The sequence below is a fragment of the Motacilla alba genome, chromosome 2 (assembly GCF_015832195.1).
Source record: "Motacilla alba alba isolate MOTALB_02 chromosome 2, Motacilla_alba_V1.0_pri, whole genome shotgun sequence".
NCBI classification, from domain to species: Eukaryota; Metazoa; Chordata; class Aves; order Passeriformes; family Motacillidae; genus Motacilla; species Motacilla alba.
This window is the reverse complement of record NC_052017.1, coordinates 123167493-123195382: the sequence shown is the minus strand read 5'-3', so window position 1 is coordinate 123195382 and position 27890 is coordinate 123167493. Positions and strand designations below refer to the sequence as shown.

The following is a 27890-nucleotide window of genomic DNA, read 5'->3' as shown; positions in this document are numbered from 1 at the left end:
ATAGAATAAAATGGTTATCTCTTTAATTTATTTGCAGCATGGTAACTTAAAGACTGGTGCACAGAGTATTAGAAGTCTTGAAGTTATGTTTACACACCAGAATGTTAGTGAGAAGCTACTTTTATCTGTATCCTGAAGTGAGATAACCCAATTGATTCAGGTAAGAAACACGTATAGCTTATTTAAAACATTCACTTCAAATTGCAATAATGTCAAATAAAAAGTACTTGATCAGCCAATTTTATTTTCAAGTTTAAGTCATAGGATCTTTCTAGTGTAGTTTTAAGTTTTTTTCCCACATAAAATTATTTTTACAACCCATGGTGAATTATACATGGAATCTTTAATGTTAAAGGGTTCTGCTCACCAACATCCCTTCCCCTGGATTTCAAACCTGTATTTTCTTTATTACATAGGAATTATTTTATTACAGGTTTGTTAAAAGATACTAAATGAAAACCAACTTATTTCTCTTTATCCATGGTGTCAATATTTAACTTTTACCATACTGCTTAGCAATGCACAGTAATGTGCTATTAAAATGTATAAAAGGCAAAAGAGCAAACATTTATCAAATAAAAAAATCACACAGTGAAGAGGGATGCTAACAGAAGGATCTACAGTAAAATATCTACAGAAAGCTACTCAGTGCTACTACCTCTGCAGAGCCTGAACCACATTCTGAAGACACTGAATAAACTCAAAACTGGGCTTCTTGCATAGCTTCTTCATCAGAAGGTTGTCACCAACTAGTGCTAGAGAAAAGTACAGTGAATTGTCCAAACATTCAAGTAACAAACCAGGAGTTGTAACAATGCAAACTCAACAGCCTTTTTCTTATCACATTGCACTCCACATTTTACTCCTTTTTGCTTTTGGCACAGGTTTTTTGGGCTGGTGGTGGTGTCAATTGTCTTGCTTTCATTTCAGTTTCTAAAGCCATTTAAATACAAGTAAAGTAAAAAAGGAACAGCAAACAAGGTTTACAGTACTTCCAATAGTGAATTTTGCATCTATGTGGAATCAGCAGACTACAAAAGTATTTTGGAACAGGTGGGAGACTTGTACTACTGGGTGGCAAGAGCAAGAAAAATCAAGTGAAACAAAACTTAAAAGCAAGCTAACAACCGAGATTGGCCTCATTAAAGCAAATCCTATTAAAAGCCTTACCAACTTAAAGCTAGGCAAGGAAAGCATCTTCTGCTAACAGCATTACTGCTGTGACCCACAACTGAAAGCATGCCTCATGCCAGTATCCTGGCCCCCAACTTTTCTTCACTTGATAATGCTTATTCTTGTCAGAAGAAAGAGTAGTGACACGTAGTGATACCTGAAAACTGCATTTGCAGAAGGCTACACATCTCAAAAACCGGGTGTGCACTATGGGAACAAGTAATTGCAACTAATACTTCTTAGAATGCATACTGACTAGTAAATACAACTTCTGGTTCTCAAAACTGGTTTCATGGCAAAAATTACTTTACATGGGGATTGTTTGGAAGCTGTACTACAAAATTTGTCTAAGTAATTGGAAAATGCCCTTTTCCCTGCAAGATGCATCTGCCATTGCAATTGAAAAATGCTTTCTAATGCACTGTAATAACACTGACATAAGGCAAACACATTTTAGGTTTTGTGTCTTCCTTACATCATTTGACCTACTTTGAACAGAACTTCTACTTGTGAATCTAAAGTGAATTTACTTACTAATTTAAATTTTGTCTTGCATCAGTGCCCTGCCAGAAACTGCTCTGTATGATTATCTCTAAAAGATACCCACTAATGCTTGAAGAGAGCAGAAAGCAAAAACCCTTAGAGAAAGGGAGAATCCCATCATCAGACAAACTTTGTTTGTTTTAATAACAGACATGATTCTTTTCATAAAACTACTTGTGTGGCACTGCCCAAATACACAAATTGCAGACATTTGAGTTAAGAATTATTTCATCAGAAGACAAAATGAAAGACTGAATATATTTTCATTTGATAAATATGACATTTTAAGGGCATCATTTTCAAGTCTTCTTTTAAAACGGAAAAAAAATCTCAAAACAGACAAAATCCATTGCTGTGTTACTACAGCATAACTTCAGCATTTCTTGAGGAAAGAATTTCTTGCACAAAGAGAAATCTCTTCCTAATTCTTGTAACTGAAGAAACTTGAGCTGTCTCTCAAGAACTAATTCTTCAGAAGTTTTGTTTTATTAATTTAGAACTATACCAAATCAAACTAACATATTTACAATAACTTCTAAATAAAACAACTCAGAAAAACCAGACAGGAGATAGCATCTGAATTCTTATGGTTCTCCAAGACAAGAACAGTGGACCTTCACTGAAGTATTCCACACCATTTGCTAGAGACAGTCACCCTCTCTCTCCAACCTACCATGGGCAATTACATGCAACTTCTAAAAGCAAGCAGTTCAGCTTTACCAAGGAAATTATGATTGTCACAATGCAACAGAATATTTAAGGCCAGTGAATAATAACTGAATAGTTATAAATAACACAAATGTTTACTAAGGCCTGCTTTTCCAAACAGAACCAGAACAAAAGCACAACAATTCTGTAGTGTACCAAGTGTATATTTCAATTTACTGTAATGCAGTCTAACAACAAATTTGGTCATAATTTACCAGATATACATAAATGATTTAAGTTGTAAAAGAAGATTCAGTTCCAAGAGAATAAGTTCATACCTTGAGAAAAAATCCCAACAAAACAAAAGGGAAAAAAAAAACGGTAAATACATTAAGAATGTAGAGCCAGGTCCAGTTTCTAAGCATTAAGTGAGCAGTATTCTAATAAAGCAGATTTAGGTGAATTTCAGATATATATATATTTTTATATATAGACAGATCTACCAATTGTAAACTATGGTTTTAAAAGGGATAAATGGGATGGAAAAATCTTTATGCTATACTTACATATTCACAAAGCAGAACATTACTTTAACGTTTAAAATACTTTTTCATTCATATCATCTTTGCCCAACTAATTTCTACTTTGGACCCCACCAGAATTACACATTACTCAATTCAGTCTAGAACAATGAGAATAAAATGTCATCTTCAGTGTAAAGAAAGATACCCCGCCCTCCCCACCCTCCCCAAAAAACTATTCATGTCAGGTTTACAATGATGTGGAAACTACCAATGAAACAAGTGGATGATTAAAAAAAAGCATTTTAATTCCCATATAACTGTAGTTCAAACTTATCTCAGTTTCAATCAGCAAAAACAATGTCTTAACATTATGTTACTGTTCTATGGACAACAGTAAAGCTTGTCTCTTTAAATACATACCAACTTTGATCAGATGGAGCACCAGTAAGATTTTGTCCATCAAAGCATAATTCAAAGTTATCCACACAACTACCATAATTTAGTTACCTGACATAAAATAGGAAAAAATATACTCATTTTAAAATTAAAGTTGAAGAATATGGTGACCCTCAATTGTTTTTTATACAGTACTGTCACACTGGCCTAGCTATGTGTCATGACAAATGCTCTGCATGTATACTCACTGTGACATAACAGTACATCGACTTATTGTTCCAATGATTGCCTGAATTAATGTGCCTTAGGCTAGACAACACAGAGGAGTTTAAGGTGAAGGTGTAATGCCCTCCCCTCCCTATGAAATGGGCCTGAAATCATTGGTACAATATTACAAGCTTAGGAAAAAAAAAAAAAAACAAAAAACAACAACAACCTACGTGGCTACAAAAATTCAAGTTTCAATGCCTCCTAGAAAATCTGAAACAAAGAGCATAGGGAGCATATCCTCCTGAAAAGCAGACAACTCAAAGAGCGTTTTTTCCTTTGGACTTCTTGTTTTTCTTAAAAAAAAAAATCCAGCAAATGAGCAAGTTAAATGTAGTTTGTTTATATTAAATACTAACAACAACCCATGAAGTACAAAAGAATAAAAAATAGTTTGTGTTCAATGATGAACGATGGGCACAATAGCCTAGTGTCCAAATCATATCACATAAACTAGCCAAAAAACGGACAAGTAAGAAATTATTGACCAAAAAGTTGTTTTAATATGACACTTTCTCCATTCCTTGTATTTTTATTCTGTGGGACTGAGGTATACACCAGGGAAACAAAAAAATTTTGAGAGAAGGGGGGCCTTAGAAGAAAGAAGAAACATTATTACATCAGATACCTTTTAGCATGACTGTCTCTTTTGACTAAGTGGCACAAGAGTTACCCATGCTCTCATCAGTCTATTATTTTCATTACTGGTCATTTCTTCTGCATTATCATTTTAAAACTGATGAATCAACAACAACCTTCTTTAAAAACAGACACTAAATTAATGCCATTAAAAACTTCTCCAGTGCTTATCACCCATAGCACCTGCCAGCATAGAGCCAAAAGTTTTCAACCCAAATTTCAATACAGTGTTGGCAATATCTGTGACACATATTTAAATGATTGGCTTTCACCTATCAGATTACAGGAGAGGTAAGGTTTGTATGGCAAAGACATGCTTGTGGAAAATGAACCACTAGCCCAAATTAGCTTCACTGACTCGCTGACAAAAGCACGAGTGGATTTGGGAAAGCTGTCTTTGTATTTCCATACCAAATTGCAATTTTCTTCATTCATGTTAACAGGTACATGAATGTGTAACATAATTACAGTTACTACTATGTCTGAATAGGACCCAAGTAGCTATAGCCTATAAATAATAAAAAATACATTTTTCTTTTGATAACTGACTGTAGATGTGAGGACTCTGTATAATTCAACCAAACGGTTGTATGCTGTACAGTCCTGTGCAAATATCATAAAAAAATTAATAATCCTTTTTTTGCTATAAGGCTTTGACCCTACATTTTCACAGCAACATAACTACCATCCAGCCTGTACCATATTTCACAAGCCTTCAGTCCAAAAATCCAAACAGTCAATCCATACAGTGTCCATTTGCAGCACCCTGAAGTCAAACGCTCTGTCAGTCATCTAAAGGCATACAAACTTCCCCGCCTTCATCCCATCGAGACTGGTCATTCTGTTCTTCTACATCATCACCAAGCTCCTCATCGCCTTCTCCCACTTCATTTTCTTCGTATTCTTCATCCCTAGGGAAATCTGTGTCCTGCACCTGGTCTGCTCCCTCTTGCCCTCCAGGCTGAGATTTATCTGCACAGTCTACACAAACTCCATAACGTCGTGATCCATGTCTTATTCCAACGCTGGCTGCTAGCATGAAAATCTTCTTACACACCATACACTTATACTTTTTATCCTTTTTATGCACCTATGGAAGAGAAATTTTAACAGCTGAATATAGGCATATCAGGTTACATTTGCATATAGTACTAGACAACTATTCATAACAACAATAATAATTATTAATATAAATATTCCTATTTTTAACTTTTCCAAAAGATGCCTAACACTATTCAGAGTAAGGAAGGATTACTGGAGATCTATTTATGTATTCCTCAACAGATATGAGCTACTGGCCACAAACAAACCACTCTGTTGGAGGCTCAGCAGGTCTCCTATTCTGCACACAGCCAGGTGTTCAGTGCTCATCTCCTCAGGGTATAGAACAAGACTCAGAAGCAATGAGAGCAGCACAAACCCTTCCACTGCACACAAGATAACTTGTTTAGTGCACACAAGATAACTTGTTTAGAAAATTGCTTTTTACAATTTTAAATTCTAGAAATATTAAGAACAAGCAAGTATTATTGCATTCAAGAATTCAAAGAGCAAAATTCTTCTTCCATGACTTCTCCCTCTCAACACAAAACCAACACAAACTTTCCAGGTCCCTTAGGTAATTTTTTTGTCCTGTATTTGAGTCTGTGTGTAAAATTAGAAGACTGCTGTTGACTAACCATAAATTTTGGTTTTGAATTTGGAAGTATGTTGCTTGTAAAAGTAACTGAATTCAGCAACCATGTATGCTAGTTATTACCTATGAAAAAATTAAGTTGAAGACTTCCTTCTATCTGGTGTTCCCAGAACAGATTACAATTATGTGCTTAAATATCTCATTTGAAGTACCATTGAAAAAGTTGCAATTTTGGATAAAAGAGAAGTTACCACCCAGATGAGGGGAAAAATAAATTAGGTCATGATACAAATAGTTACTTCAGCTCAGCTGTATAGGCTGTACAGCTGATGCTGTACAGTGAGCTTTCCTCAGCCTCTAAACTTGTTATAATACTTCACACAAGGCAGAATGTTGGAGGTTTGTTGAACTGAAGGGGGAAGGGAGGGGGAAAAAAAAAAAAACAGAAAAAAAAAAGTGCTCTAATTTCGTCAAAGAAAGAACACTTCAGTTAAAGCACAGAACTGCTCTGAGCTCACTCCACAGCTGTTTTCACATTGCCTGACTTCATCTCCTTTCCTGGAGGAAAAAAAAAATCTTCAGCTACAAGTTCTGGTCAGACAATGCACGATAGAAAAGTACTCTACTCTTCTGGTACTCTTCAGTCCTACTCTACTCTTCTGGGTAGACCAACTAACTGCCACTGCTGCTGTCTTCTCAGGCGAGCCACAAAGGAAGGAGCATAGCCATCATTGATGCAATAATGCCCCAATTCTCTCAGGCGTTCTGCAAACGAGAGATGCTCCATTCCTCCAACCATTTTCATAGCCCTCCCCTGGAGTGGCTCCAACAGTTCCATGTCCTTCCTGTTTTGGAGATCCCAGAGCTGGATGCAGTGCTCCAGGTGGGATCTCATGAGGGGCAGAATGCCCTTCCTCATCCTGCTGGCCACACTGCTTTTGACGCAGCCCAGGATACATTTGGCTGTCTGGGATGAGAGAGCACACTGGTGGCTCAGGTCCCACCTCTCATGCACCAGCACCCCCAATCCTCCCCGGCAGGGCTGCTCTCGACGTGTTCATCCAGCAGCCTCTATAGATACTGAGAATTGCTCCAGCCCAGGTGCAGCACCTTGGAGAAGGGCAATTCACCCCATTCCATGTACTAACTAACCTTTTCTATCTATCTACAACACATCTTGCAAAATGAGGGGAATTTTTAAAATCACAGGTTGGAGAAATGTTATTACTTTCTCACCACCAACATGATCTTGCTTTTATTACTGCCCTAAAATACACCTTGGATTTTATATAGTATATATTATAATGAAGTGTTAATTTCATTATAGACAAGATACAAAGTACCTACAAAAATACCCAAGACAGATAAAATTTTCTCTGGATCCTCAGATAAACGACTACTCAAGTAAAATCCTGAGTTTTGCAATGTGCACAGGACAGGGTAAGCTGAACTGCTGGTTATGGTACTGGCAGAATCCAAGTCAGATGTTTACTTTCTGCATCAAATATTTTTCATTCTTGCCTAATCCTAGAGCAGATACTATACTATAGCTTTGTCTGGTTGAGAAATAAACATTTCAGAACTACTACCTCAAGATATTGTACAATTGCTGAATTAACAGGGTGCCCTCACAGAAAACGGTGATGCAGTATTTGAGACCAAGATGTGCTGTTCTACTGCAGTAAAGCCAAGCCAAAACTGCTTTTCATTATCTACAGAATACTTACATACACTGCATCCCTTTATCACATCACTTACAAAATAATCTTGAAATGACTGTCTTCATTGACACAGCATTTTCCATTAAGAAAACAAGAGGCAATTATCCAAGAAATGTTTATCTTCATCCATTTCAGATCAAGATAAGACAATTTACATGATGTCAAATCAGAGAACAGTTTGTTCCAACTACCAAAACACCTGAAAAACCCCATAAACCCACTCATACACGTGCATACATGTACATGAACACTTGAGATTACCTACCAAGGAATGTCTCTTTACGTGCTCTCTTCGTGTAAACAGCTTCCCACAGATGTCACAACTGAAAGATCTCACGCCTGTGTGAATGAGCAAGTGTCTCTTTAGTGTTCTTCTGTATTTGGCTACATAATTACAGTGTGGACACTTCAGCTTGTTCATGATTAAAGCAGAGGAATCGCCTAAAAGATAATGAAACACACAAAAAATAATTTAAATATGTTCTGTCCAGTGCACAAAAACAAACAGGTGCCAAAACAATAAAGCAAAATGCCTGACTTTTCATCAGCAAAATCAGGACAATGCCTGTCTGCAGAAATCAAGAATGCTGCTAAGTTCTGCATTAGTACAATAGTACAATTCTACTAGAAAAATACCTACTTGTAATCAAGTCATTTTTACCACAGAAGTCTTATTGCATTAACTGAAATAAGTTAACTACAATTTACCAATATTCCATTTTCCTAGATGTCAGTTATACCAGAAAACATTTTCTTCTGGATTAGAAACCCTCTAACTCAGCAGCACTTAGACATTCACAATCTTCTTTTCCAACATTTTATTTAGAATTACATGCAGGAACCATCTACTGAGATCTGACTTTAAAAAAAGTATAAGTAAGAATGAATATTAACAAGAGGAGTAGGACACTAAGAGGTAGCAAAATTCTGAAATTCTCAAAAAGAAGTTATTAGTTCAGATTTTACCTATTTTCTACTTTGATCTAACAGCAGAAAAAATAAAAAGAGCAGAAAAAACTTCTGGAAGTAGCAGTACCTCACTTCTTCCTTATGATGGAGGAGAACTCTTTATACAGTTTGCCCAAAGGATATATGCAAAACAGGTTTAATACAGTTCCCTATTACTGTGTGAAAAAGAACAACACAGGATTCTGTGACGTGGAGAAGGTCCCATAGAAATACAAGGATGATTTTGATAATAGCATACTGACTCAACTTACTACAGGTGAGAACTTAGGAACATAATCATAACCATCTAGAAGCATCCAAAAAGCACTGGCTAAGGCTACATGATTTTGTGCAAGTTTCTAGTGTTCACGTTGGCAGGAAGAGAACATAAGTAATTGCACATTATGTGCACATGCTCACAGGCCTGTATCTAGAGTTGCCTCCTTTGAGCTTTTACATCCATCCAAACATGGAAGTTACATTTTGCTAATATTCACAAGTTTGCATATTGGAACTCATGAGAGCTGCATGTCCACATAATGTCACATAACGGCTTGCATGAAGAAAAGTATACAGGCAGATGACAGGGCAGTAAGATATATGGGAATTTAATGGTTTAAGAACAGGCAGACCTCCTAAGACTCAGCTTCTAATTTCTTGACTGCCAGCAAATTTCACTGATGATCATATTTCTTCTACTGTAAACCCCAAAATATTTAAAATAAACCATAAGCCACATCCCTGTAACAGTTCAGTTAAAGAGAAGAGGTAAGCATTACTATTACCTAGTACTTGATATCTTCTTTTTACTGAAGACTTTATGTATTGGAAGAAACTAGCAACAATTGTTTTAGATATGGTGGTATTTTCAGTATGTTTTCAGACAGAAAAAGAATTACAGATAATTGCTTGCCTGAACTGACAGAAAAGGGCTTAATTACAGCTACACGGAACTAAAACATTTATTGCAATGAAGTTTTTTATTTTTAATAGCAAGACATATGCTGAGATCTCCTTTTAAAATTGTATTTATTTCCATATCTTCACCATCCAAGTTTTCAATTTCAAAGGCCATTTATCTGTATTTAGCTTAGTAAAGGGATGGGCATCTATCAGGTTATTAAAGACCTCAGGTACCTTCACACTGAGTCACAATACTAGCACTGATATAAATCGCATTCTGGTTTTACTCTTCCATACATTTGAATTCCTTTTCCTCCCTCCAAGGAAGTGCATTATGCAGAAAGGCAAATTATATGGAAGAAGATTGATTAAATAATTTCCTGACCCTCTACCTACTCTCCATCCAGATACACTTACCATTTTCCCAAGCTTCTTTTGGCCAAGATTCTGGCAGCAATCCATACTTGAAATCACTTGAAGTACCCGGTAGCAGCCCATACTTGAAGTCACTTGAAGTACCCGGCAGCAATCCGTACTTGAAGTCATTTGAAGTACCCGGCAACAGTCCATACTTGAAGTCACTTGAAGTAGCTATTAAAGACACATTCTTTCTTTAGCTTCCTGGGTTCTAATCAGTCATCAATCTAATCTGTTTAGCAATATATATATATATATATCCTTTTTATCCTTTTTAACTGTGACAAGAAAGTTTCTACCCTTAAAATAGTAATTATAGCATGTTTTCATATCGTATTCAATACTAAAACAAGAAATAACTGTACTCCTAATTTCAATGAAATGAGACCCTTGAACTACTCTCCACAGCACCATTTCTTCTCCCCATCCTGAGAAAAATTGAAAGCCTTTTTCAAACTACAGGGACTTTGATGGTAAGGATATGTATTCTCTCACTATCATCATGAGGAGGCTGAAAGGTTTTCCATCGGAAAACCTTTCTCTTCTCAACTGCTTTATGCAGTGACTTCACCTGGACTGCCACAGTAGTCTAGCTGTAGTAGTAGTCTACTTACAAAACTAAGTATTTTCTACTAGAGGCATGGGGTTTTCTTATTGCCTTAAAATATCTTCATTATATACACATATAGTGCTTTAAATACCTTTATTTATATAAAGGATCCTACAGCTATGTCTAAATCCTTTTCTGAATAATCATCTCCATTATTCTATAACCACATCAATTCAAGAGACCGTAATTACTTGGAATATAAGAGCTTAAAAGGCTAGTTTGCAGATTACATTTGCTCTTAAGACAAGATCTTCTGCAGTTTATGTTGTCTTTGTATCCTTTTTTCCTCTTTAAAAAAATAAAACCATTCAGAAGTGAACAATGCCTTAAAAAGATCTTTGCTTGTTTAATTCCATACTTCATAACAAGTAAGAACTGCATCAGTGAACATGGAGTTACTATTACAGAGCACAGAGAACCATAAATAGTACACAATAAAGCTGCACTAAGAATTTGACAAAATCATATCTGTTGGGCAAAAGCTCTTCCAGCAATAGTGCAAATCAATGTTCCCCCCAATCCCCAAGACAGGAGTTTGTTGGAAATCATGAACTCATAAATCCATTCCTTTCCTCACAGGCAAACCGTTGTTAAATAAACAAACTGCAGTGGTAACTGGCAGATTTCCTTTTATTTCTCTGGATGGCAGTTGGGTCCTCACACTGGATTCCCAATGTTACCACTGTGAAAAGTCTTGAGGAGAAGCATTCTTGCTTTCAAGCCTGAAACTATACATTTTAATAGTCCAAAGACTTCTTTTTATCCCTACACTGTTCATTCTAAGGATTTTTTAGGAAAGGAAATTCTCTTAGGCTAAACCCAAATTTCATGCAGCTAGTGGCAAGCTGCATATTTAAACACTTCCAACTTGCAGTTTTACTGGAAAAAAGTACAGATTACAAATCCTCACAGCATGAGACACATACAGTAGTTTCACTTACTGCTCAGGCAGCATTACCACTGGCAGCAGTGATTTGGTCTACAACATAAGACAACAGTTCAAAAGGATATCACTCAACAAGCAGGAAGCTTAGAATTCTATCTTATCCATAGGCAACGGCAAACAACAAGCAAAGCTGGATCATGACTGCCAAACTAGGCATTCCACCAGAGCTTTTAAAAAGCAGAGCTTGAGTGAATGAAGATGAGAAATAGCAGTATTTTAGTGCATCTAACTACCTATTTTGCTATAAAAGGAAGGAGAGGGAAGGGAATAAACCTCCCTTCTCCCTTAAAAAACACAAAACAGTGAGGAAAATTTTTTAAATTACTGACTTGAACTTTAATTACTGACATAACTTCTGTTATGTCCAAAAGAGGCAAGAACTCCTTATACTAATTTGGAGTGATGGACTCCAGCAATGGCATCTCAACAGCTCAAGGAATAGAACACAGATACCCTATAGACATGCCAACTACACATTCCTTTGAGGTGATGAGGAAGACTTCCTTCTGTAATACACACAAAAGGATTAGAGAGGAAGCAGTGTTGCACAGTCTGGGTAAGAGCAAAGATGACTTGATCTTAGGCTAAGAGCTTCTAAAGTACAGAAGGCTTCAGGATCTAGCAGAGGGGGGAAAAAAAAAACAACCTACTTTTATAACGTTTAAAGTATTAGATCCTTTCTTTATAGATTTTTCTCCCTGTACTAGAACTGCAGCTGAACAGGTCAGTCAGTAATAAAATATTTTAATCACTTTTCCCTCCCTTACAGGATGAATATCTGTAAGATCAACAGACCCAAGTCTTTACTGCACACAGATGTAATGTTATGCTGAGTACAGGCACTATTGTATAGCTTCCTTCAGAACAAGCATACACCAAAGACTGACCATAGGTAAGAGTTGGACCAAGCTGAGCACATTCTGTAACACTGTCACTTTGACAATTCTTCTGTATTTAAGAGAACACAAACTAAATGTCACCAGGAACATTTATGTACACAGCTGGTATTTAAGTTTGAGGGAACTGAGGAGCTCAAACCCCTGCCTAATTCGAGGTGTTAGCACAAGACTCAGACTAGAGCCAAATACATTAAAGAGCTGTCATCTAGTGTAGGTAGTAGCTACTGAATCTTTCAACCTCCAACTGCAAGAGAAGACCCACTAAAACATGAAAGAACACCAGCACAGATACCACAAGCGATAAGAGGTTGCTACACATGCTTCATGCTTCAGTATACATGACTAAGTAGATAATAATTAAACCTAATGCTTAGTCTTAGAATAATTCGTTGACCTAGAAAACCCGCTTTCTAGATTAAGCACACATTAAATGTGTTCAAAACAAAACCATGCAAAAGGCATCTTCAGTGTCTTAATTGCTCATCCAAACAAGACAGACTTGAATTACACACAGACTGGAAGCTGGAAGTGTAATACCCAGCCTCTACTACCTTCCCCAGCTGGATATAGAGCCTACATACAGTCAGGTAAGCCTCCAAAATGCAACACATTTACAGACCCCTGTGGCTCATAGTATCTTCTCCCATTTCTCTCTCACCTAGGCTACTGCCCCCTGAAACCTGCTTGCAAAACTAGACACAGTTATCATCGGACCTGTTCTGGGCAATTTAAATCCACATGAGAGACTCTTGATAGGAGGCTGAAAGCAACTATGGATGCAGTCATACTAGTATACTGAGGATAGAGAAGGGGGAAGGTATAGACAGGAAAGGCAGATCTTTGAGGAAAAAAAAAAGCTAATTAGAAGCAATAATATTCTGTGCTTCCAGACAAAACCACCTGATCACAACTTTTCTCTGATCTAAGGTTACCTTTTTACACTTTAGTTGATTTCTAAGAGGTGTAAGTTAATAATCCAAATGTCAATTAACCTCAAACATTTACCCATTCTTCTAGCCTGCATGGATAAAAGGCTATCAGTAATCTAATCTTTAATAAAAGCCAACAACAAGCAAAGCCAAAATAATTTTAAAAAAAAAACCCAGAATACAAAGAAGCTGATTAACCATCAGCACTAAAATTCACACTATGTTGATTTGTCAAGACATAAGGACAGTGTGAAATAAAATGAAGTGGTTGTGTGGCTTTTACACCACTAAAAAAGCTATCAAACACATTGTGAAAGGATTTCATGTTCTACTGCATTTGTTCTCAGGAAAAGGGATAACCAGAAGCCAGATACAATGATTTTCAGTTTTGAAGGAAAGAGGTAGGTGTGCAGCACCAGAAAGAGAGAACATGTCTAAGCCAGAAGCATCCTTAGTTTAACAAATTTCACTCTTTTTCTGCTTTATATCAGGAAATATACTGACTTGGGGGCCAGAAAAGGATACATTACTGAGTAGGTGATGATATGGGAAATAATGAGAAGTTCACTGACAGAAGCCATTGAACAGGGCATTACAGAAAAGAACACACATATGGTGCACTGAGGGAAAAGATACAAAACTTTGCATTAGATACAAATGTTTGTAGTGAACTTCTGTTTTCTTTATTATATATTAGCACTGGAAACAGTGCCAAAATAAGAGAAAAATAAATACTGGTTTTCATTATATTTTTGACACTGACTGCTCATCTAATCAATTAAAAAAGACAGAAAGTAGACAGGATAAGCGATTAGGCCATAGCTTTCAAGGATTGCAAAGAAAGCAGTGGTAATCTACTGATACAATCTGGATTGCTATTAGAGAGCTGGATTTGTTGCTTATGTTAGGTAACATGACAGAGGAAACAGCACGGCTGAGACTGACATACTAGGAAGGTGGGGAAAAGAAAGTATCTTGAGCTCCCTTTGTTCCCATAGTATTCCTCACATCTTTAACCTTGCTTCTTCTGAAAAGGCTTATTCTACAAGCACATGGCTGCTCAACTGCCTCTTGCAACAGAGGGCTCAGACATACTTAAGACATTTTGCCAATGCAATTTTACTCATACTCTATTGCTCCCAGTTGCTCTCAATTTTTACTATTTTTCATTCATGAAAAAGTGGTATATTGCCGTGACTACAGAGTCAGATCTAGCATCAACTACTCCTGACAGAAGACCACTAACTGATGCCAAATATATTTTGCACTTGTTTTTCAACTTGATTATCACGCCTTCCCTGAAAAATTCCTTCCCAACAAAGTGAAAGCTGATCTCCTCCAACAACTATACCAGTGAAACACAAGAAAGTAAAGAACTTTCCTCACGCTGACCATTTATTTGTGGGGAAGTTAATTGTTTTCATGGACTCTTTTTAGTAAGTCCATGCATTACACTGAGTCAAAGTGATTTTCAGGCAGAGAAGATCTGCAGACACCACAAAACCTTCTTCCCCAACCTGTGAAAACAAAACAAAACAAACCCCAAAAACAAAACAGAAAAAACCAAAAAAAGAAGCATATTGACACAAAACACTGCCTGGAGTTGTAGGCTCAGGGACACATGCACCATACTGTGACAATGTGAGGAGAGAATCTGCTTGTCTCTGGGATGATCCCTGGGAGAGGTAAATTGAATTAATGGGGAAGAGGTTGACCCTCAGATATTGCAAAGTTTTCAGATGACTTCTGAAAACCTTTGACACCTTCAATGCTGGATTACATAGGGAATGCAGAAAATAAAGTGATTAAAGGTCCATCAAAGAACTTAAATCTTTTAATTGGGGTATCAGCTTAAGGTCTAAAGAAAATATGACAGAGTTCTAGTACCATGGAAAAGTAGGAAAAAAATACACAATTCTTTTTTCTTTTGTAACACAGTCAGTCAAGCAGGGTTTATCCCTACAAGAAATATACACGTGTCCTGATAAGTCCATCAATCTTGATTTCTTCAAACACAAAGACACCTGCTTTATTGTAAAGCCCTAATCAAGCTGTGTTATGCTCCTCCCTTGCATCATGACAAAAGCTGGGACCAGCAGTACATTTTTTGTAAGCACATTTGGCTGCTGTTTGTATCCTTCTGAAAAGTAGTTGTTTCTAGAGCAAGCTGAATTAAATTTCTTAAGAACCCCTAAAAAAAAATCAGTTAGGAACCTTCTCGTTCCACCAAGGACTGTTTTAATCCTGCACTTGTTATCCTTTCCCTCACCCCCACCAGAGTACAACATTATCTAGCCTGAAAATCACAGTAACAAATTACACATTTGTAGCTTCATAAAGCTACTGGGATATTGCATGCAAGTCTCCTAAAAATCAACACAGTCAGTTCCAGAAAGCATAAGCCATACGTCACAGCTGTGTTCTGAAGTCTGAGGATGGGACACTACAAAAAAAAAAAAAAAAACAAAAACACCACGCCCAGATGAAAGACATAGCCAAGAAGTGATGAGAATTGACAAAAATCACCCTGTGAACAGGCATTAAGTATATGATGAATTATGTTCACTGAGCTTTTATGACCTTTTGCAACACGCTGTGACACTGACTGTAATGTGCTGTCTGCATGGTTATTTTCACTATGGTAAATGGTTAATTGTAGGACGGCTGTAAACTGTAAACAGTAAAAGACCTTTTTAGCAGATTATCAACTAGAAGAGAAAATACTGAGATAGGTGGTAACATTCCATGTTTAACAGTTAAACAGCTACTTTAATTAATATAGCTAAAACTGGAGACGTCTTGAAAACTTAAGTAAAATGTAAGTAAATGTAAGACAGTACAAGGAATTTCAAATCCATCTTAACTTTTTTAAAGCTTCTCTAAAGCTCACCAACATGCTACTTTCACAGGGAAGGTGTTAAACTCACTGACAGTGATGCCTCAAGTTTTAGCTTTTATATTTTTCAGATTCTGTCCTGCTTTAGCGTGTAGTTCTGAGCTTCATATTAGGGGATGGTAAGCTGTCTTCACAGAGTAGCTAGACAAAACAATTCCTTCTCCAGCTGGGGACCGAGGACAAATGATCTAAGTTTCAGGCCCAAGAGCATAAACAATGGTGCACTGAAGAGAGAAAAACAAGGATGGGACTTCATAACCCAAAGCTATAACTGGACAATTAACTCCAATATGCAAATGGAGCAGAACTTATAAAAGAGTGAGACCCCGTGGCAGGTCGTCCATTTTGTGACCATTTTGGGTTCATCTGTGGTGTAGCCCTGGCTGGGCTCTAGTCCTGCCCAAGGTGGATCCATTGGCCTCCTAATAAATACCTACTTTATTCTTTAACTCCATCTAGCCTCTATTCTAGGTCAGCCTTCACAAGGCATCAGCAACACAGAGTGAGAGGAAGAAGCAGCTGACATATCCTTACTGGATACGAGTAGAAAAACTCATGTTCAACAAGGAGCAGTTTAACATATTTGCTTTACCGGAACAAGAGGGGTAGCAGATGCTTCAGAAAGCTTTTACTGTTTATTATCTAATACTTACCAACTGTACCCAACCAGAAAATTCATTTACTATAGAATTCAAGAAAGTGGCTTCAGGGATAAATTTTTGTAGTGAGAGGAGTGATCTTAAGTAAGCTTCTCTTCCACCATATCTACAGTATCATCACAAAAGCACCAGACCAAGCCAAACCTAAATCAAGGGCACAGAAACTCACCCTGCATGTAACTGACAGTTCGTAGCCACTGGCGGGTGTTACCCCCATCAGAACATGACAAAGCATAACAGTAGAAGCTCGTTTCCATTTTAGCAACCAACGGGAGAGTGCACTCCTTAGCTCGGAATATAAGAATTTACTATTCTTTATTTTTCTTCTTATAGAATTGTCTTATATCTATTCCAGATGACATTTTCTTATGGATTTTTACCTCTCAATGCCTATTATTTTTGGTAGTTTTTCATCCCCACAAGAAATTTAATCCAAAACTAAAAAGTTATTGTATAACCTGCAGGTTACTCTACAACTCATTCTTGACATTCTTCCAACTCTCCACTCCTCCCTCTTCCACCTTTTCTTTGGCATAGAGGGAGCAGTTAAAAGAAGAATGTTTAAGAGTGGAATCTACCTGCAAAGCAAAGAAAAAGAACCACAAGTAGAAGAGGAAGAACACCAAAAGCTGAAGAACAGACTATGGGTGAAAAGTAAGTTATACCAAGCCCTACTTCAGTCACTCTTCTTGTTTCAAACAATATGCATTCAAGAACTTAGTAAAAGTGAAGATATTATTACAAAAATATTAGATATGGCTTCCAAAAGAATTCTGACACTGACAGAAAATGCAATTATGTACTTAAGAACATGTATGGTGTGCTCTGAAAATACCAAGGAGCTCACTAGTTGACTAGTATTTTAGAACTCAGTAAAATAAACTTCCCCCTGCAGTCACAGAACTTTCAATGGTTTTGGACAGACACTGCAACACATATTCAGTATGCCCTGTCTCCAGTACAGTTCTTTTCATCAAAACGCTACATGGATGTATTTGTAATTTAATTCTTTAGCATAGCAAGTTACTGGAAACATTGGTGCTTCTGTCAAAAAAACAAAAAACAAACAAACAAAAAACCCCCAAAAACAACAACAACAAAAAAAAACCACAACAAAAAACAAAGAAACAAGGACTAAACATACATGCCGTCCATTATTTCTCCAAGAAATCTACACAGCACACATACAAAATTCCACAGAATCGAAACAACTAGTTATATCTCCTGTTGGTGCCATCATACAGTAGGCATATTCTCTGTATTTCCATCAGTAAAAGACACTGAATATTTACCCCCTATAAATCATCAATAGAAATCACATGCTAAACTGTGTCAGAAATTTTGTATTTGTGCAGCTAATACACACATCCTCAGCTCTTGCTTCAGACCCTCTGTTGTCCTTTTTTGTGGCACTGCAACTAGAGCAAGTAGTGTAGCCCAGCATAGGCAGAACTGCTGTGTGGGTACTGAGGACTCAACATCCCCCACTATCTGCAGCTAAAGGTGCTTCACTTAGGCTAGATCTAACCTGATGCTGTGGACCCGAGGCAAATTAGCGACTGTCGTGTTCCTGAAACACAGCTTCTATACTCAGTTCAGCCAGAAGGAATCCTGTGCAGTCTAACAAAGCTTAGCCAGTAAGAGAAGTACAGGAAATTCACTACACAAGTGCAACTCCCAAGTAAAGCTAAAGCAGACGTACCCAGAGTTCAGAGATGAAGACCAGAGATAAGTAACAAGCATTTGCAGAAGTGCTCCTCAGCATAGCTGCCTCTCCAGAGCTGCTCTGTTGTGTCACACTACTCACTAAGCACATTAAGGTCTCTTGTACTGGAGAAACACATCCCCAGTCGCATCCCACACTGCTCTGCACTGGCACGTGTCACCATGGCACCCAGGCACTGCTGGCCCCACACAGAACAGCCGTGGGTCCCCACACACCCCCTGTGGGACTACTGCTCGTCTGTGTCCCCCAGCCCTGTGGGCAGCAGCAGAGCAGGGCCACTGGAGGAAACATCCTCAGTTCCTTGATGTCTGAAGCAGGCATACATTTTAAACTGCTTTAGAAACAACAGACATCTAAAGAACTTTGTTCCAGCTGTGTCTCAAATTCACCCCTAACTTGGCTCCTAAATTGCAGTACGTTTTCATAACTGTTAATTCACCAAAACACGAGGGAGGCAAATGACAGTACTTCAAATACATACATTAACTATTCATACAGCATAATTTAAAAAATAAAAAAACAAAAGTTATGTAGTCAGGTACTGCAGTCAATACTTTAATTTTCAAATTACATAATTGACATTAAGCAATATTTACCTGCTTCTTCTTTAATAAATGACAAATCTTCTTCTGGATATGGGACTGACGGTTGCAACACTGAGCAATCTTCAGAGTTCTCTTCAGTATTAGGTGGTATATTATAAATAAATCTCTTTGCAGTTTGGTTTTTCCTTCTTGCTTTTCCAGGTTCTTGAACTGATTGTCCCTGTGCACCCATGTCATTCCACACGAAAACTTTTCCCTCGCCTTGAGATTCATTTTCAGCCATTTCAGGTGAGCTGTCCTGGACCCAACTGCAGTCATTCATTTGGTAGCTTTCCATTTGGCCCTCATCAATAGGGTAGGGATCATTCTCAGTTTTTATGCTACTTGCCAAGTTGGTAAGGTTTCGTGTTGCCCAGAAGCTGGCAACTTTTTGATCCCTTGGAGATAAACCATCCCTACTAACAGATCTTCTGTTGTAGTCCACTACAACAGTCTCTGGAGCTTCCGATTTTATACTTATGTTTAAGGCATCTTTAATGAAGTTGCGGCAGGACTGGACAACCTCCGTCATCTGAAGGTAGCTGGCCACCGACATCACTTCAATGGCGTTTTGGCTCGTAAGCACGAGGTTACCAGAATACAAGAAGTCCAAGATGACAGAAAAACCTTGAACAGCAACAACGTCTAAATAGGTAACAGTGGTTTGGTTACGGCTTTCTTTGTTTGTAAAGCAATACAGAGTCTTAAAGAAGCGGCTGCCTGCAACCAGGATGTTCTTGTGAGCTCTGAAGACCCTCCCACTCACCACAATATTAACATCACAAAGAATGCCTTTCTTCCTCTGCTCGTTGAGCTCTTGCAGGAGCTGATAGCAGTACGAGTTCTCATTTGGCCTGCTGTTAAAATCACAGTATCCTTCATTATTCAGTTCTGATGGTAACTCTGCCTCCTGCAATTAAAAAACCGCACAAACATAATTAGCTCTTAATAAATGCTCTACTTAGTTCTTCAACACAATAACAAGGATATGAAAATAAGCTAAAGAAGATTATTTTAATCAAACGATTTTTTTGTTATTTATGTTCTTGGCCACAAAGGCAGACAGGAATATATAAGTAACAAGACATTTCTGAAAACTAAAAATCATGCTATCATTCTGCACCTCCCACCCCCAAGTTTGTTTCAAACAGAACTAGATTTGCCTTGAGGGCAAAGGAAGGAAAATTTCAGCCAAAAGTAAGGAAATACATAGTTGAGTGTGAAGTACTTGTTATTCCTAACCCACGTATACTAAAGATTCAGGAGCCTCTCTTTCCAAAGATTTAACTACATGATTCTTACATATCCAATCCCTTGTTCTTCCCCAGAAATCTTCACTTAAACAATTAAGCAGAATCCAGATAAGTGATTCAAAATTTTCTTCATGCTGAGATATGAACAGACACAGATTAGGCCTGTATGTCCCAATCTGTCTTGAATGTTTTAAAGAAAACATATTGCTAAAGTAGATATAACAGCAAATGTATTTCTTATACAGTTTTACAAATTAAGTATTTATTCTTTGCTTTTTAACTGCAGCAGGTTACTGCAGATGACAAAAAAACCTCCCGACTTAAGCTTCTATTACAATACTTACCTCAGACTTTCTTGAAACAAACCTCCCAAACTTTCCAGTGGCAACACTGGCACAACACTTATTATACACACACAACCTTTTTAGGATGTGATCTCAAACACGGCTTCAAAATTTTGCTAAAACCTGATATTTTCAGAAAATCCAACACCAAGACATAATTCATTATTAAAGATTAGTTCAGACAGAGAGATCAAGAGATCTGAACTGGATTTTAGAGCACACAGAAGACTTCTAACTCATGTTTAGATAAAGATAATTCAGAGATGCTACAAAGCAGCAGCTAGGAGAAAGCAGAAAACACAGACTGGCATATTTGAGACCATACTTAAATGGGCTGACATATGCTGCCTCAAGAGCAGCAACAATGACAGTCTGTTTCATACTAGAACTCCAAGATTCTCTCTTCTTTCCTAGCAAACAAGGAAAGCCCAAGACTGGATAGCTCCAAGCCAAACCATTATTTTCTTCTCTCATCTCCTAAAATATCTCACTGATTAAGGTGGTGGTAAAGCTCACCTGCCCTCAACATTACAGGTCAAAATCAGTATTAGGAAGGTAATGTTAGCACTGTCATGAGCCCATAAGATATGCTGGAGCTAAAACACACGTTGCAGGAAAGTACTACTCTTAATTTGGGACTATGGCAGAAACCAGCTACATGTATTTTAAAAGTCACATTCCACCCCACAGACCTTAGTGGATTAAATCAGTACTCATCTCCATTCATAATCCCAGTGTGGATCATTGGAATGACAACTGAGGCTGTAACTACATCTAAAACGGTGTTTACATACATAAGCAGCAAATAAGACCTGGTATAATCAAAACAGAAACTGCCATTTCAGCATCTCCTGCAGAGAAATTTCAGTTTGCTGTCACATTCAAGTTGCTTCTGAATCTCTACTCTTCTCAGAAAAACACTTCATTGAAGAGGAAGGAATAAAAGCAATTAGGCTTTTATGCGAAAACAAGCAGTAGATCTTTGCCCACCTCATCTTAATTTTTTTGTGTACTTTATGACACACCCCAAGTACTACCTCAGATCAAGGCTGTGAAACCATTTGCTCCAGACGTGGGACAGCTAAGGCTGTGACTCTAAGCTCTCAGCAGATTCTGGTTCTGGACTAGCTTCCTGTCACTTTAGCAATGGAGCACTGCACAGTTTCAAAACACCAATTACACTGACACTGGATCAGATTAAGATGAAAATGACAGTACCCCAAAATGTTGTCAGGCTCGTCAATCACCAGTGACTTACACCTCACACAGTAAATGTTAGGTAGGTGCTATGACAGCTGCCAATTTCATTCTCTGAGAACATAAAACATTAAACACCGCATAAAATTTAAAAAAACGACCTGCAGAAGTTCTTTTCTTTTGACAAATGTCTGATTAAATAATGGAGAGAGAGTACATTTTTGCTAAGCAAGTGTAAGTACCCAATCAAGCTTGGACAAAAAAATAAATTGATATTTACAATGTGGGGTTTTTGTTTCCTGAGAACAGGACAAGCCAGCATGGTGAAGAGCAGCTGCAGATCACAAATGTGCTACAGAAAAACAAGACTGAAATCTTCATTATTACAAGACAAGAAGGTTGAGTGGAAAAATGTGGTATTATGCAACCTGTGTCCAAGCTATTAGGGGTGTGTGTTGGAGAAAGAGATCAATCAGTATTACAGCTTTAATCAGTATTATAGCTTTACAGAAGTGGGTGCATAAACATTTCTAAAACTAACTGCAGTACTAAAACCAAGTGTTTAACTGCTGGTATGGTACAACAGTTAAGCCCAGTGCCACAACTCTTATGAAGTCCTGACATCTGAGCAGTTATCCAGTCTATGTATACCAAGTATGACAAGTAGAACTGATATTTATTATGAGAAAAATGAACAAAGTAACATTACTTCGAGAGATTCAGACACTGACATTCCAGAAAAAATACATTACAGTTCAACAGGAGACAAGGTGCAGAAAATAATTACAGGAAAAAGTGTATTTTCAAACTTCTGTAACTTACACGACACATCATCATAAGGGTTCTGTTTTCCTAATGAGAACAACAAACTAATGATATTTGCTTAGATGTCAATTATATTTTCAGAATACAGACCCCATATTCTCATCAGCTAAGTTACCCCAACACCAAACCACCTCATGCTTTAATAAACACTAGTAAGGAATAAAAGATAAAAATCAGCAAAATTTCATTTCAATTTATGGAATCTTCAGTGCTCTAAGTCAAAAACTTCTCTCTGTGGGTGAGATTGAGAAGTGCTGTAACAGAACAGAGACTGCTTAAGGAAATTAACATTGTGCTCAGTTTCAAGAGAACACACACACAAAAATAAATTACTATTTTACATGTATAATTCATTAATTAAACTTGCCCAAAAGCTAACAGGAGCAGAAACAGATGATCAAAAATTGCTACTAGAAGTTTTAGTTTGTTTAGTTTTCTTTCTCCTACTGTTTCATCAGCATACTCTGTCCCTGGAAGGACAAACAGTGAGGGCAGGAAGAATTAAGAAAATCCCAAACCAACCTAATCATTGATTCCATCACAGCTGCATGTATATGAAAAGTAATTATGCTACATTTTTTAATTCCTTCCCCACTACCACATCTTGCTCTACAGCAGTTCCCTGTGCCCCCAAATTGATTCTTGCTCTGGTAAATGTATCTTCTAAAAAAGTAAGCTATCAGTAGCTTCTTAACCACATGCAGAGGAAAATGATCTCAAAATATGGTCCCATCAGCTGCACACGATGCTCCACCGCCACTGTACACAAACAGCACCTCTCACAGACAACTCAGCAATTTCAAAATGAGTAGTTTGAGGTTTGATAAAAACACTAAATAAAAATACACTAAGTAATAGTGTTTACTCTAAGGCTCGACGTCCTCCTCAACTTCTTCGCTCTGCTAAGAGTAAGTTAAGAAGTTAACTTAGAACACTGTAATGCAACTCTAACATCTGAAGCATGACTTCCATTCATCACTGCTCACATAATGCAAACAATTCCAGTTCACATGGAAAAAATAACACATCAAAGGCCTTCCTCCTTTTGGAGAGCTTCTGCTTTAAACCAACATGTCTGTTAGACTGGAGAAAGCTTTTCTGGCAGTATTTCCAAGGCTTAGCTTTAAATTATGTCCAGAAAGAAAATGTTTTAAGAAGATGGTTTGAGGAGAGGAATCCCCAGCAGCCAATAAATCTGCATCTTATGGACCCAAATTGATCAAAGAATTAAAGTATTTTGCCATGATTTCCCACTAAGCATCCATTTCTTAAGATTCTTGCAACACAATAAAATGTTCACTACAAAAACAAAGGTAGTTTCAAGATGATGACAGATTTCCTTAAGCTTCAATGTGGAGAAAAATTATTTTAAAAACTAGAATAGAAAAATATTCAAGAATTTGGTCTTAGAAAGCAGCATCGGCTGACAGCTCAATACCCTTGAATTACAGCAGCTGCAACCACTTGTGATGTATTTTGGCATTCCAAATTAAATGTATCCCAAAAATAAACTGAAATCATCACTCATTTCTTCATGAGTGTAATATCCAACAGACCTATAGAAATTTCCACTGCTTTACTGTCTTAACACCTACAATTTCCTTTCTGAGCTTGAGTGGTGGCACTATGCCATATGTTTATTAGCAGCTGCTAAACATGCCCTGCAGTCGAGGCTTGTCAAGTCCATAATACATGTGTGCTGTCTCTAACACAAAGGCTGAAAGATCTCTCCCAAGTTTCATTAAATCTAAATGGCTTTGGTGCCTCATTATGTATGTTGGAAATACGGTCAGGGTACAAATTACCTACTTTTGTTCCAAGTATCTGGTATCATGGCATTTAGAAAAAAATGGGGCTATTGTTTTGGTATTAATTTAAACATATGTATCAAAAGAAATTCAAGTGCCATTAAGAGTATGAAAGGATACGGAAATTAAACATAGAAGGGAAAGAAAACAAGAGATTCTTAATCAGGTTTTTGATAAAGCGACTGTAACGTGAAAGTGCACCACAAAGAAAACTACACTGACTACCGAAAAACTGCAATTCCTTCCCTTGTGAGAAGTTTTTAACTGAAATGTAATTGCAGAAGGATGTGCAAAGCACTGCTTTGCACTCAGAAAAAATCTCTTTACAGCTACCTTTGTTCCAACCTTATCTTTTGTACGGTGCAGAAGAACCACTGACTCATCTATCCTACTGTTTCATTTATTATCACAGTTAGTACAAATATTTTTTCTTAAACTATCAGTGGTACAAAAGCAGAGATTCATTTTTACAAATATTCCCATGGCAATGAAAGGTCTTCAAATAGCACTTAGAATCATCAAATACATACTTACATTAACTCGTAGGCTACTGTGAAAACAAGCCAATATTCTGTCCTCCCTTCCACTCTCCCAGTATTTAACAATTTTACAACAGACTCAGGGTAAGAGGACAGAAAGAAAAAAAAGTTATCTGAGTTGAAAAAAAAAAAAAAGCTTGGAACAGCTTTTATTTAAATACAGCTAAAACAGACTGAGAGAAGCTTCCAAGTGTAGCAGGGATTAACAGCATCCACTAACACGGGAGGCTACACAGCGACAGAACATAGTTCTACAGAGTAATCATTCACAACTCAAAGATAGAAACTAGGCAACAAGACGGCAAGGAACACGCTGCAATAGCATTATGCAAAACTGGAACATTTTCAAAGATATGAAGAAGTAAAAGAAACTAAGAATATAAGTCTCTTAACTAGAAACAACTAATTGAAAGCAAGTTTGGCTAAAACACTGCAGAGTGAAGACCAAACCCCAGAAGACTGAAGAAAATGGATAAGATGACCTACTACCACATAATATCTGTAACAGTAGCTGCTATAAAACTACACTCACTGAAAAGGTAGCATTAATCATCTTGAAGGTGAATGTTGCATTTGTATATTTTGGATAACTGGTATTTGGGCACCATAAGGTTTCCCTTGCAGTCCTGCAATAGCTTCACAAAAAAATTGCATACATTTTCCAAGTAGTTCTAAGAAAACTATCGTTCACCTAATGTTTTATAAATCATCCTGTAATCCTGATATCCTGCCCTAACATTTGACTAGCAGCTCTTGTCCAAGGTACCCTGAGCTCCTTAAGAGTGCTCAAGCAATAACCTCAATCTAACTACCGCATTACATTTCAGACTCCAAATAAGGCTACCCAGCCAAGGTGGCATTTTAATTAAACTGAATTCTAAATGCAGAAAAACAGAGTGACTAATCAATTGATTCCGGCTAACAGCCTAACAATTCAAGGACTAGCCTAACCTGAAGCAACACTTCGTTAATGCCCGCAGGCAAGTTTAACGCCAGCATCGAGCGAACTTTAGCAGCGCAGGCATCCCTAGGAGAAAAGGCTACAGAAGGCTGCGGATTCAACACACGTATTCTTTAGGGGCTTTTCATCCACATATATTCTAGGGCAAGCCCTGCCTCATTCGTGAAAGCAGCCAAGAAACACAGGGATTTGAAGTTCAGCGGGGAACGTGAAGAGTTTCACTACTCCTACAGCGTTAGAGGAGCGCTGGCATAGTAACACGGCTTTCAGGAAACCACATGTTTATCTCAAACACACACCAAGCGATTGCAGACTTCTCGCTCAGCAACTCAATCTAAGGCAACGCAATCGGGAAAGAAAGATTTCAGCGCGAAGAACTTAAATACACGGAGTTATCCGATTAGTGCACCGGGGCCACACCGCTAAGCGCGGCAGAGCGATTCCAATTTCACGCCGCCGAGTCCCCGTTTCACAAGCGGTCGCTGGCCGGACACTGCCCTCCCTCCGCCCGTACCGCAGGAGGAAGTTGTAACGAGCGTATTTAAATCAGTGCTGTGACACTGGGATTCGAACGCAACTTTTTTCCCACATCGCCGGTTTATCTTCGCGAGATAAACAGACGAACTAATGAAAGCGGCACCCGCCAGGGCCGGACGGATAACGGGAACGGAATACAGCCACAAACAACAGCTCGTGATGTGTTTGTGTGCCTGCCCACATCCAGCGGGGGAGTCACCCCAAATCCCCCAGGGGGCTCGTCTCCCGCTCCGGACGCGGCGAGCGAGAGCAACGCGGCGTGGCCAGCCCGCCGGGCAGCGACCACGAGCAGCCATTTAAAGAAGTTCACACACGTGAGCGCAGGAAAACCTCACCTATGCAAAGGGAGGCCGGGATTGCCCCTCCCTCTCTCCCTCCCTCCCTCCCCGCCGCCCCCTCCCCGTCCCGTGCCGTACCTGCTCGGCGCTGCCGGGCTCGTTGAGGCGATGCTCGGCGGAGAGGTGGTGCCGCAGGAGCAGGGTGCGCTTGTAGTTGCGGGTGCCCTTGCAGAGCTCGTCGTGCCCCCCGGGCAGGGGCGCGCCGGACATGATCACCTCGGGGGGCGCAGCAGCGGCGACGGCCGCGGTGCACCAGGCGCACGACATGAGGCCGGTCTCCTGGCAGTAATAGAGCCACGGGAACTCCTTGAGCCAGGAGCCCTGGAAGGAGATGTGCAGCTTCTGCAGCAGGGACTTGGGCCTGGCCAGCGGGAAGTGCCGGATGCTCTCCCCCTCGCCGCTGCCCTCCGCCTCGTCCCCGCCGTCGCCCCCCGACCGCCGGCTGCTGCTGCAGCTGCCGCCCTCCGCGCCGCTGCCGTCGCCCAGGCTGCCCCCTTCGCCGTCCTCCTCGTCGTCGCTGCTGTCACTCAGCGAACCCCCGTCCTGGACCAGCTCCTTGCCCTCCAGCAGCCCCTCCGTCTCCAGTCCCTCCGCGCCCTCCAGCTCCATCTCCTCGTCCGCCCCCCGCCCATTGAAGTGCTTCCGCGGCCAGGCCGCGGCCTCGCAGCCATTGTTGGCGGCCGGGTGGGCGGCCAGAAGCCCCCCGCCGCCGCGGAAGGCCAGAGTCCGGCGGTTCCTCTCGGCGAACATGGGGCCGGCGGCGGCGGGGGGCGACGCCGCGTCCTGGGGCAGCAGCAGCTCCTTCTCCTCGGCGGCGGTGGCCTCCAGCTCCTCGGCCTCCAGCCCCTCCAGCTCCGCCTCCTCGTCCGCCCCGCGCCCGTTCAGCGCCTCGGGGTCCTGGCGCTCCCAGGCCTCGGTCCCCGCCGCCGAGGCGGCCGCCGCGGAGGTGACGAGGCCGCCGCCGCGGAACGCGAGCGTCCGCCGGTTTATCTCCGCGAACATGGCGGGCGCGCCCCGCGCCCCC

At 39.3% G+C, this 27890-nt stretch overlaps 1 protein-coding gene and 1 long non-coding RNA gene across 2 annotated transcripts; one reads left to right on the top strand and one right to left on the bottom strand.

Annotated features, from left to right (window-relative positions):
* Window positions 1-6: 6 nt before the first annotated feature.
* On the bottom strand, window positions 7-27868 carry ZBTB10 (zinc finger and BTB domain containing 10). The gene is made up of 5 exons (XM_038128278.1): window positions 26945-27868; window positions 19077-19974; window positions 9816-9989; window positions 7813-7988; window positions 7-5280 (listed from the first exon to the last, which is right to left on the bottom strand). The coding sequence occupies exons 1-5, from the start codon at window positions 27866-27868 to the stop codon at window positions 4975-4977; spliced, it is 2478 nt and encodes an 825-aa protein (XP_037984206.1). The 3' UTR covers window positions 7-4974.
* LOC119697473 lies at window positions 10010-17826 on the top strand. Its single transcript, XR_005255854.1, has 2 exons — window positions 10010-12857; window positions 17219-17826. It is a non-coding gene; the product is annotated as an uncharacterized LOC119697473 (long non-coding RNA).
* Window positions 27869-27890: the final 22 nt, after the last annotated feature.